This window comes from Netta rufina, assembly GCF_964035555.1.
Source record: "Netta rufina genome assembly, chromosome: 2".
Taxonomy (NCBI): Eukaryota; Metazoa; Chordata; class Aves; order Anseriformes; family Anatidae; genus Netta; species Netta rufina.
Window position 1 is genome coordinate 86,441,272 of NC_140124.1, and position 12,430 is coordinate 86,453,701.

The 12,430-nt window shown below is 39.0% G+C and overlaps 1 protein-coding gene across 1 annotated transcript in view; it reads right to left on the reverse strand.

Moving 5' to 3' along the window:
• The window catches only part of LOC311206369 (fidgetin-like protein 1), a gene marked incomplete at its 5' end in the record, with an annotated part of 54,798 nt that overhangs the window by 6,056 nt on the left and 36,312 nt on the right, over positions 1-12,430 (reverse strand). Inside the window, 3 exons of the mRNA XM_084281649.1 lie at positions 1,749-1,960; positions 6,095-6,196; positions 11,728-11,826. Coding sequence (XP_084137775.1) covers positions 1,749-1,960; positions 6,095-6,196; positions 11,728-11,826 — 413 coding nt within the window. The remainder of the gene's footprint in view (positions 1-1,748; positions 1,961-6,094; positions 6,197-11,727; positions 11,827-12,430) is intronic.

Consider the following 12,430-nt stretch of genomic DNA (forward strand, 5'->3'; position numbering starts at 1 on the left):
TTAAATCATCCTATTGAGGGCATTGTCCAAACACCTCTTGAACACTGACAGGCATGGGGCATCAACCACCTCTCTAGGAAGCCTGTGCCAGTGTTTGACCACCCTCATGGTAAAGACATTTTTCCTCGTGCCCAGTCTGACCCTCCCCTGGTGCAGGCTTTGGGCTGTTCCTGCTCATCCTTACAGGATGAAAACGTGCAGAGAAAAAATGTGGCAGGGAGCAGACTGCATGCCAAACCAGCTGTTCCCAGTACCTGCTTCATGGTCTACATGCAACTTCCCATACACGGGAAGTACGCTTGCAAGGGACGGAGAAAGAAAACTCAGCAAGTTTGCAAGTTTCTCAAGATGCTTTAGAAGTTAGCATGACAAGTTAAAGGGAAAGATTAAAATAAGTGCAAATGTAGAAATTAATTCTACAGGTTTTTCTTGGAGTACTTATTTATTTTGTTCTTATTTACACCAACGTAACTGTCTGGAAAATATGCTTTCAAAATTTTAAAGTCAGATGTTGTTTCTGACTTTTGTTTCCCCTCTTCATGGTACCTACCTGCAACTGACTGGAGGATATATCAATTATGTTTGTTGAGTATACATTATCTGACTTTTTCTAATGGTTAATTATTGTTTATTCCAAGGGGAAAAAAAATACTGATGGGGGAACCACAGCATATTTGGGGGGTTAGTTCTTAAAATTTCTATTTTTATTGTATTTTTATCTTGTTTTTTAACTAATTTGAGTAACTTTTCTGCAATCATGTTTCTGAGCATATTTTGTCAAATAATTTTTGCTGTTTATTTCATTATTACACAATGAAATAAGCAGAGTGGCAACCATAAAAAGAAATCACCATCCCATTTCACATGACATTATCTTACAGATTATTTATTTTACGTAGTTACTGCTTATAATAACTTGGTTAAAAATACAGAATATCAGGTAGCACATGGATTTTGGCAAAACACTGAAGAAGGAGCTTTTAAGAGGCCTCATTCTGAATGATTCAAGTGAAAACCAATAAGCAGCATAAAATATTTGCTGAGGTTTGACGAAATCGCTGTCTTAAAAGCAAACCTCAAAGGAGAGAGTAGAGAACCTGCCATAAGGGCATTCAATTTAATGCACAGCTTCCCCTGATTTGGCTATGTAATGAAAGAAGTCTTGAAGTCCCAACTTGAGTTACAAAAATATTGCATACCGAAAATACCAAATCATTACCTTTGCACTTGCCTGTTTAGATAGAATGCAAACAGTGTTTTAACCAGGTTACCAAGCTTCTCACAACCTGGATTTTTTCTGAAGTCACAAAAATGTTAAATTATTTGGTTATAACCCCTCACAGTTTCATCTACAGAGAATGGAGTGGGTGTGCTAGGGGTTTATTGAGGACGACAGAGGGAGTAATAACACTTCCCTTTGAGTTGCCTGGTTCAATAAATGCTCTTGATAACAAACAGATAAGAAATGGTAAGAAATGACAGCTTGAGCCCCCACGGCCACATCCAGCCTTGAAAGAGGCAAGACAAGAACGCGGTGCGTAAGATTACAGTGCAGAGAACGAATCACCAAGGTTACAACACAGAGTGCTGGCAAGGGTTTTGCTCCTGCAGCTGGGCTACGAAACAACAGGTTTTTGTATTTTTTTCCCTCATAATTCGACTGTCCCACCTGCCCCTAAAATAAAGCTTGGCAACACAGAGAAAGCCGGCTAATTACCTCCTCCCCACAGCTGCTTCGCCACCGTTACTGCTGGTGGTCGTCGTGCTCCCACGTTTGCAGGAGGTCGGTCGCCAGCTGTGAGATGTGCTGCCACGCAAACTTGATGTGGGTGGATTCCACCGTGCGGGAACAAACAGCAAAACGTAGCACAAACTTCTCTCGCAGGTAGCACGGCACCAGGTGAATCTTCTTGGCCTCGTTTATGCTTTTGAGAAGCGCCTTATTTAGTTCATTTGAGCCCTGAAATCATCATAATTCAATGGATACAGCAATGAGTTTCAGAAACAAGCCTGGAATATGTAAGTCCCACCAAGCTGCCGAGCCAAGGCGTCACCAGTAACATGCGGCTGCTTTCTCATCTCTCAGTGCTTTGCCATCAAAGGATTATAAAAAAGATCATGGCTCAAGAGATCGTTTTTCAGCCACAAAGAGATTTATGGATTAACTGTGGCTTAGAAGCAGTGTTCACACTGGGGCATTTGTGATAGCTGACTGCTTTTGCATGACCTAAGGTCATGAGCTATGTAGCTTTACATAAAAGCATTCATTACTGCAACCATTTCATTACACTTTTCTTAGATCTAATCAAACAGACGTGGGAGGCAGTTTTGCAATGAACTGTACTAACATTAGTAAAACAAATCTTCCAGTCTTCACTTAGGCATGGCTGCTGTTAGAGAGGCTTTGGAAAATGAAGATGGAAATCTTACCCTCAGTTAAGTAATAGTTAAGGTAATGTATCCCTGGCATAAAAAGAATCAAGGAACCAAAATCTGGTTCATACTATTAGTGAAACCCTAAAAAGGTATTTGCTGTGAGTTCTATAGCAAGTGTCTTCCACTGAATCCTGCAGTGTTTTCTTGGGGATTTTAGGAATGTGGCAAACCGACCCTCCCACTGGGAGCAGCCATTCTTCTGAGTAAGTTACACATGCTAAATAACTTGGAAGAAGTCAGAGGGACACTACATCCATTCAGTATTGCATTTTATCTTCTTCTAGTGTACTTAGTCCTCCTTGTACTCAAATACTGAATGTATTTCCTTTAGAGCAGCTGCATGGTTTCAGTATCAACCCTAAAAGAAACAGGACTGCACAGAAGAGTACTGATTCTTTTACAGGTTCAGCTAATGTTGCATTAATGGTTTTCCTAGTTCACCTCCATCAGCATTTAAGAATAAAACAAAAGGTGGCATTAGATTTTCAAAAACACCAGTAAATTGTTTAAAATGAAAACAACACGGCAGGGTCTTGGGACTTTTCTCAGATTTAGCGATGCAGGATGAAGTGTTAACAGCCTATCTTTGGCAGTCTTTGTTACCCTAATTACAGGAACCCTTATGTCTAAATTTTTATATCAGCAGCCTGATAGATGGCCTCAGATTCACTGGCCTGCTTGACATAACAAAATACGCCACGTTGATCCTGAGAGCTATGATTTTTCTCTTTGGGGAAGGATCCTAGCTACTGTACGGTCTTTACTCTTTCCATGTGCACTGCCGGTGACATGGCATTGCAAGAGAGGCTGGGACTTCTGCTGATCCCTGACTGACCACTGCAGCACCAGAGCCGCAAGTGGACAAATCCACCTGTATACATGCTCAGCAGCGCTTCTGGTACAGCAGTGGCCATCGGTCTTCTTGAAAATATCTTTATTAGAAGACATTATCGCAAATCTACCCAGTTGTGGTGTGCCTTCTTAGCCTTTTCCTAAAGAAAACAAAGCACAAGGGAGACAGTTTCCCCTTGGCACTACGGACAATATGATTTCTTCCCATGCTTTTGGATCCCATTACAGTTAGAGATGAACCCAAGTCAGCATCACTGGTGAGAATGATGTACTGCTGCCTTACTGAAGGTAATCCATCAGTAAAACGTTGATCCTCAATGTTAATATGAAATGCACAGCAGTACCTTTAGGGCACCACAAGCAGTTATAATATGTTAATGCCCTTGGCAGGGGTAAGGGGAGGAAAGAGAAAGATTTGTGTGCCTTTCTTCTATTCTCCTCTCTCAGCTGCACCTAGGGGCTGCTCTGACACTCAGGTGTCACATCAAATTGAAGTTAGCAGTGACAAATCCTCTCCCAGAGCTTTGAGAAGCCAGCAGCCAGCTCTGATGGAGTCTGTCAGTTTTAATAAGCCCGTGTTCTCACCCCCTTGGAGAAATGACTAGCTTGACTTGTATTCATCTGCAGACATGACAGGGAGGCCAGAAATTAACCCTTTGGCGTGATACTTGGATTCCTTCTCTGGCATTTGATGAAATAGTTATAATATGAAAGTCATAGACTATTAGTCCATCTGCTCAACAGCATGAAAGGAAAAACATTAAAAGTTACAGCTAAAAAATAAAAAGAAGATTCCTCAAGAACAACAGAAGGAAAAATATTGCTATTTTTACAGCTCAAAGCATTATAGGATTAAGTCCCCTGTCCTTCAGTCCTACTGTAACACAGGGTTGTCCCAGTAAGTTACATAAAAGTTACAGGTACCCTGCTTCTACAGTGCGTTTTAATACCAAGTACAGAAACCACCAGAAGATTTTGAAGAATTATTTTAATAGGAAATAAAGTTGCAAAAATAACTGGAAAAAAACTCTTCATTTAAAAGCTTGTTAGCTTGGGGTGTTTTTTTTTTTTTTTTTTTTTTTGTGTGTGTGTGTGTGTGTTATTTTATTTTATTGTGGTTTTGTTTGTTTGTTTTTGGACAGGGAAGGCAATAAAAACACTGATGGAAATAGTGATGAAAACACTGCTGTTTCAAGACTGGTTTTCGGAAGAATAACGCCTTTATTCTACAACTTGCTCAAAGGTTTATGAGCTAGATATCCAGTATTTATCTCTTCTTGTGTAAACGTCTTTCCCTGTGAACCTGATTTCTTTCTCTGGAGCATCAGGGACAGGCGACCAGATGTGGGTGAACCACTGGTCTGATCAAAAGTGACAATTCTGTGTTGCTAAACTCTGTTTCTTTAAACTAAACATAGAGCACTGAGTAACAGCTATCTCTGGATCTGCAAAACCGGTGTTTACTTGTCCAAGTCAGAGAGCAGACTACAGCCAGCATCTTGGTATTGAGAGCAGAACCTGTTCCTCAAAATCTTTTAAAAGTTCTTATTAAGAAAGAAAACATAGTCATGTTTTCACTTACTGGAACAACCCTGTTACATAATCTGTCTGATTCCCTAGCAGCAGATCATTTTTTTTCTTTTATTTTCAACACCACAAATTCAAACGTTCCAATTTCAGATTAATTTACCATTACGTTATTGATATTGGTAAAGATTCATTAGGTCCTTCAAACAGTTGCATCAAACTCAAGTGAATGGTGCAACTGAATGACTGAGGAAAGAATTTGTGAAATGTAGTGATACCACACTACTCAGAAGGAGCCAAGACGTTTTTCTGAGCCTTCAGAAAAACCAAAAACTCAGTGAGGTATCATGCGGACTAGAAAACACTAGTGCCATTTTCATTATTGCTTGGTTTTCAGATTTTGGGTCACAATGCAGCCTTATACAGAGGCTTTAGCTGCAAAATCCTTTATTAAATAAGTTCCTTACCTAAAAAAGGCCATTAATCTCTTTCAATGTCTGATTAAACGAGTCAACCTTCCCATTTACTGCCGCTCTTTTATTGTGAGAGCAGAGTCAGTTTTCTAGTTTCTGTTGGGCAAGGTTCACATCAATGAACTTGGCATATACAGAGATTTGGGGTAATGAAAGGCAAAGAGGGGCAAGAGTCATGTCCAGGAAAAAATAAAGTGGTGGGGGTCAGTACCAAGGGCATTTGGGAAGCTGGCCCATGCTATCCCAGCATGCAACCTTTTCCTTCTCATATCTTGCTCCAATTTGCCCAGTCTAACTGTAGGATTCTAGAAATGAAAACGTTTTCTTTAAAAAAAAAAAAAAAAAGTATTTTTTAAGCTTCATCCATGATAGATATTGCATATATATATAAAGTTGTGTATTAAATATACACACAAAAAAAATTAACTTGACAAGAAGCATCTACTATGCATACATGCAGCTTTAACAGATGTCCAGAGAAATATATTTAAACAACCATCTTAATCAAAGACCATTAAGCATAGAGTATTACAGCCATTTTGTATTTCTGGCTAGACTAAGACCACTTGTTTGCCTTGACTATATTCCTCCATACCCTAATATACTTGAATTTCTCATAAGGACTTGATTTAATTCAAAGGAAATTGTCTTAAGTGTCTTTCTTTAATCCACTTTGATCTAAATGAATTCCCCTTACTCTCCTTAAAAATAATTAAGAATATTAACTACAGAGACTATATTCTACTGCAAGTTATCGTGTTGCGATAAAACATGACAGAAAAAGTAGAGAGCCTTAGCTGCCTTACCTTCAGCCGAAAACAGACTAGTCCCAAGACAACCTCAGCGCAGATCTCAAATCTTTCATCCTGAAGGACTAAATGTTCAAACTGATGTGACAGCCTGACGTGCTGCGAAGAGAAAGATAGCGTCTATATTGTATAAATTTGGTTTATTAACAGAAAAGATTTGCTCCTTAATCTCTTTTCTCAGTTCCCTCCTCTGATATGTGATAATATTCACATGTTGCTATCTGTTTATGTTAACTTACACCCCGCTTATGACTTTCAGAGACCATACTGACCACTTACTATATTGGTTGCTCAGTCTATCTTAGGCAGTACTGGTCTGTTTCTTAGTGAAACATTTTGGCACAGTTCTGTAATTTTCGTGATACCATATTAATAGCCAATAACTCTTCTTTAGGTTTTCTACCATTCTCAGTTTTGATTGAGACTGGCTGAAAGGAGACAGTGGGGAAGAGGGGAGATGCACAGATTCATACAGAGAAAATGATCACATGTCCAGTGGAAAACAAGACACACAGATAATACTGCTTAGAATAGTTCACATAACGTGAGAGTAACTGTGAGGAGGATAACTTGCTCACTCTTCTGGCCTGGGCACTCAGGACCAGCTGAAAAGAAAAGTGATGGCAGTAAAATCAAGAAAATGGACAGCATACCTCAGCCAGCCTGTTTAAAAGTTACCGGGGGAAAAAATACATTGGATATAAAGCCAGAACAATTATATCAAGGCATAGGAAACCAATGCTCTTCCAAAATCAAATAAGAAAAATACCAACAGGCATACTAACAACCTGTGAGGAACATCAGTCAGTGATGTTTGTATACATACACCACATTTTGCCTTCTCCCAGACAGAAAATAAATACAAAAGTGCTTGGAAAAAAAAGAACTCATATCCGCATCAGGTACCTGCAGTCCTTTACTCAGCCCCCCTTTACAGGTTATCACCAATTTAGTGCTCGCTAGCTCTAGAAAAAGACAACTGGCTATTAAAATTACAGTTTATGCACTGGCCAGTCTACATCAAAAATGATCAACACTTTTATGTATTTACGATTGCAAACAATTTTACTAAAATGAACAGACTCCATGTCTTTTCCTTCTGTTCCACTTTGCTTTCTTACAAGTTCAAGGAAAGATACCAATAAATACAAACCACTTTGGGCCAAGGTTAGATGTGAAATATTTCATCTCACAGGAACTTCTTCCAAAAGGCAAGAAGAAAGCAGAACAAAAATCCAAAAATTACAGGGAGAGAAAAAAAAGGAAAAAAAAAAAAAAAAGGAAAGAAAAAAAAAACAACACATTTTGCAATCTTAATCATAGCTTTCTGATGTTTGTTTATTTCCTAAAATAGGAAAACATTGTTTATATGGAATTGAACATTGATTCAAGACATTCCTACGGGGCATACTCTTTGTAACCAGCCAATCTTCCTCTCGTTACCACTTCCTCTCTGCTGTTTGTGACATTCATTTATCACCTCCCTCTAAAATTAGACTGAGAGCTCTTTGAGTCAGAAAGAAGAAAAATAAAATGCCCACTTCTTTCTAATGCATTTGAATATTCTGCTCCTACAAATAGCATGGGCTTAAAACTGTGAAATTTGACCAGAAGTATGTGTATACCTACATACATTTGTATGCATAAGTGCACGGGAAACCTATGTGAAATATGCACGCAGGTTGTAACAGTCTTCTACTACCTCTTCCAGCCCTCATTTCCATAGCACCAAACAAGTTATGTCTTTTACACAGCTCAGCAAAATTTCACAATGCATACACCAGGTCTTGGAAGTCAAGACCATAAAAATAATTCCTGTTTGATGAGACAAATGACTTTCAGTGAGGTGTTCAATGACAAGAGATTTTCACAGATGTTCAACCAAGTGTAATCACCAACAGAATTAAATCAGAATTTACCTGGGTGAGAAATTAATAAAGCAAAAATTTGAGATTTAGCTTACTGCAAGGAGTTTGTACAAGAAAACTACAGATACTTGCCGTACACTTTCTATAGCAAGTATTTCCAATTTTTTGCACTAAAGGATTTTTCAGGAATTTGAAAGAAATAAAAGCAAGGAAAATTATAGTGCATTCAGTAAAACACAGATGAAAATGCTGGAAGCATTCTGTATGGATGCAAGTCATTTTTTCGTAGCAGGCCTTATCAAGTTGCAATAGTTTGAAAAGCCACTGGGGGGCACCACGGGTTTTAGTTTTTTACAGGCAGGGCTGGGAAGTAGAGAAAGTAGGAACCGCCAAGTTTCACTTGCTTTGCTTTCCCCTGCTTTGCTTAGCACAGTGACCCAAGGCCCCGCACCTTTGAACCGTAAGCTATTACCCTGAATTGCTTTTACAAAGACTGTTGCAACCAAGCATAAATAAATCCAATAAAGTTAAACGTTATTAAGCCTGGAAGTTCAAACTCTGTGAAGTCAAAGGGCTTTTAGATATCACACCTGCCTCTCTCTCGACTCAAAGAGCCGTACCCCCGCTCCGGGAGTGGGCATGGCAAGGGATTTTTGTGTCCCTCTATCTCAGGTAAATAATCATTGCCCTTTTGCAGTGATAAGGCAAAAAAGAAGGGGATCTAAGTAATGTGATTATTCAGGATTAGAGGAAATGTCTTACTCATGGGAGCAGTGAACTCATGAGGCAGTAAGATGTGGTCCTTATTTAAAAAAAAAATCTGTATGTATATACGTATACGTGTGCATATACAGATAAATAGAAGCACATAGACAGATATGGGCTCCTGCATTTAAATGTTTCAATTGAGAATTGAATAGCAGGGCAACTCCTTCCAGAAATAAAACAGTTTTTGATACAAGGGAGTTTCTCAGAAGCATCAGAGTGCAATAACGTGTATATGCTTTAGCTCACATCTCACTAGAATGAATGAAGATGCTGCAAAAAGTGTCCTCTAAACAGCCACTCGGACGATGCCACTGCCCAGCTGCAGTGCTATCTCTGGCCCTGCTGTTCTGTACAGTTCCATTTTCTTGATCTCAGCTGTTAATTGTTAATAGAATTCATTTTAGTCTGTGAGAAAGGGAGAATGTGGTACACTGATTTCTTCTGGACCTCCACAGGATTTATCTGACTCAGAATGTTCCTGGGGATTACCTACAAAAGCATTAACCTCTAAATTTCTCAGATGACTTCTGAGCTCTTTGCGATGACTTAAAAGGACAAAGGAGTAATACATGGCCAAGCAGTTTACAAATGTGCCATTTACAAATGGGCTTTGGGGGGTTCACATTTATACTGACTGCTTGGAATCAGTCCAGAGGACTGTTGCTGCTTTTGCCTTCTTTGTACATCTCCTCCACAGTTTTGGGACTTACCTCCAAAATTTGTATTTTTCTCTCCCCACATCCTTCTGAGATGACCGCCCTCCCATTTACCACTGCTTTAAAACCTATACTTTGAAATAGGTTAATATTACATGTGTGGGAAGAAAGTGCATAACTGGAAGGTCTGGAAAACAAAAAAGTTACTATATCTAAATCAAAATCACTCATTCTCATCTCCTAGGAATATTTTGGTTCCTAAATGCCTGTCTTGGTACAAGCAAATACCAAGCTGCAGTGGTTATCTGGTCATTTTGATGCAGACCTTAAAGGTTGCAACATAATAAACAACTTTTTTCTAAACACTACTAAAAGAAAAAAAAAATAAAAAACAAAAACAACTTCGAACTGAAAGAGATAGAAATGTTTGTTTGTTTTGAAACTGGTTTGAAGCCCACTGAATTTGATCAGTACTTACCCAGGGGGGCTGAAGAGGAGGAACTAACTTAATGGTCCCAGTTTGACAGATCAGTCAGGCACTGGAACGGGTTGCCCAGGGAGGTGGTGGAGTCACCGTCCCTGGGGGTGTTCAAGGAAAGGTTGGACATGGTGCGTGGGGACATGGTTTAGTGGGTGACATTGGTGGTAGGGGGATGGTTGGACCAGATGGTCTTGGAGGTCTTTTCCAACCTTTATGATAAACATAAGGTCATACCTTTTTTTCCTCTGTGTACTGGGGAACTCTTTAATGAACTATTAAATAAACACACAATTCAAGAAGGCCTTGGGAATCTAGTTTTCCAAATTATCTTTGCAAATAAGGGAACAAAAGAGGGTTCCAAGTGTAGAGTCAGTATCTTTAGGAAAGGATTGATTTGCTTTGCCTTACCAAACAGTGTTGTCGTAGAAAATACAAAAACAGCTATGATAATGGGCAGACAAGCACTTTTTGGGTAGACAGCCAGGGGAATGTTTGGGAGACAGGGAATGAGAGAACTGCAAAGCATCTTGTCAAATGTGAATACTGAATTGTGGAAACCTGCCTGGTAAAAAGCCATGTCGCCAAAACAGGGCTTCCAATCCTCTATTTTCCCAGTGAGAGATTTAGCCCCATTTAAAACCTTGGCATTATACTGAAATAACTGTTGTCTCCAGAAATCTAACCTGAGAGAGCAAAACACTAGACACTGTAATGGCAGTCTAGTAAAGCAGTAACGAACCATGCATCAACTTTTAATTGGAAGGGCGTGTATCAAATTGCCATAAGGATAATAAAGCATCAGGATTGCCACTGTTCTCAAAATTTGCTTCTGAGAGCCTTACTAAAACTAAAAATATAATCTAAGTCCTTGTAGAGTCAGTCAAAAAATGTCATGATAAAAATGAGAAGCGAAAAGGGTACCCTCCTCCATCCCAGAACCTTTCCAAACTGGAAGAGATTTATTCATGCAGCTGTTTTACAGGGGCAGAAGAAGCCCTTCTTAGGCCTTCGTCTGTTTAGTACCACAACAGAAAGGAATGCATGCCTGCAGAGGGTTTGGTATACTAGACCAGAGTCTAAGCTAATGGATATTTTTGTAAATATTTAGAGCGAAGTCATGGAGCTCCCCTCATTATAAGTTTCCCTAAACTTCATAAAAAGGAAAGGCATGCTTGAATTTGATTTTACTGCTACAGAGGAAGTATATATATATCATTTAGACTGCTGCCAGGTGTGTTTCTTAGTGATTAAATAACCCATCTTTTTTACATTAAGAATAAACTTAGTACTTACTCACAGCAATGTTAACAAACTGTAAATTGTACACATCGTTTTTAAAAAAATGTGTATTTTAAACAGGAAACAGAGAAACAGCAGAAATTATCGCTTCAAGGGTAGGTGGACAATAAGGTACTGTATCATAAATGTAGCCCAACAACATTAATCATAATCTAAACATGCTATCAATCCATGTGCATTAGGGAAATAAAGAGATAATGAATGTTTCATGGTTTTTCTCCCAGAAAAAAAATAATAATAATAAAAAAATAATAATAATGTGCTCTGGCTTAATTTGAGAGGGGCCTACAGTCCTGCGTTGTATAAATTCCAAATTCCTATGCTTGTCTTCTCTAAAGATTAATACAAAATGGATGACAGCTGAGATCCTGCCATGATATGAAATCATGACACGACATGGGGCAAAAAGCAGTACTTCTATCTACACGAGCTTTCTGAAAGCCGTCACCGCTCCTTTCTGATGTGTGCAGAAGCTGTGGGAAGTGGATGGGGGTAAATAAAGCTCATTTTCCCTTACCATCCCACCACAGACTACCCAAGAAAGCAAACCTGTGTTACCTTGCGGATGTGCTCCTGCAGTCCCGTGACCCCGTACATCCTCAGCACGAACCAGAGCTTCAGGGAGCGGAACCTCCTCCCCAGGGGGATCTGCCAGTGCTGCAAGCCAGAGAGAAGGCAGGGCACCCATGTTAGAAGTCAGCTTTGCAGTGATACTGCAGAAATTGTATGTGCTGCAGCAACTTTTAAGCATAACGCATTTCCAGATCCTAGATGCTGTTGGCTAATGCTCTGATACGACTCTTGATACTCAAATTTTTCAAATGAAAAGTGGAAAAGAAGGTTGGTGTCAGCATGGAAGGATCACAAGGCAAATCAAATTGTCTTTTTGCAACCCAAATTCTCCTCAAAGGTTTTGGGAAAATGAGTATCATACATTGGCTTGTATACAGTTGAGGGGCCAGCATCTATTACGATTGGCCCATTTTCCATTTCAAAACAAAAATGTTTATATTGCCAAAGTCAAAACATGCATTTTAAAAATATATATTAGTCACTATTTTAAGAAAAACAATCTTTAGGAAATTACTTTCTACTGCTTAAATCTTAACATATTACATATTAATGTTAATTACATATTAAAATATTACATATGCAAGAACTCATTCTGCCTTTAAACATTTTTTTTTCCCCAAAATCAACAGAGTTTAAAGTTTCAGCTTGAGTAACGTTAAAAGTTCAGTAAGCAGCATCCACCACAGAA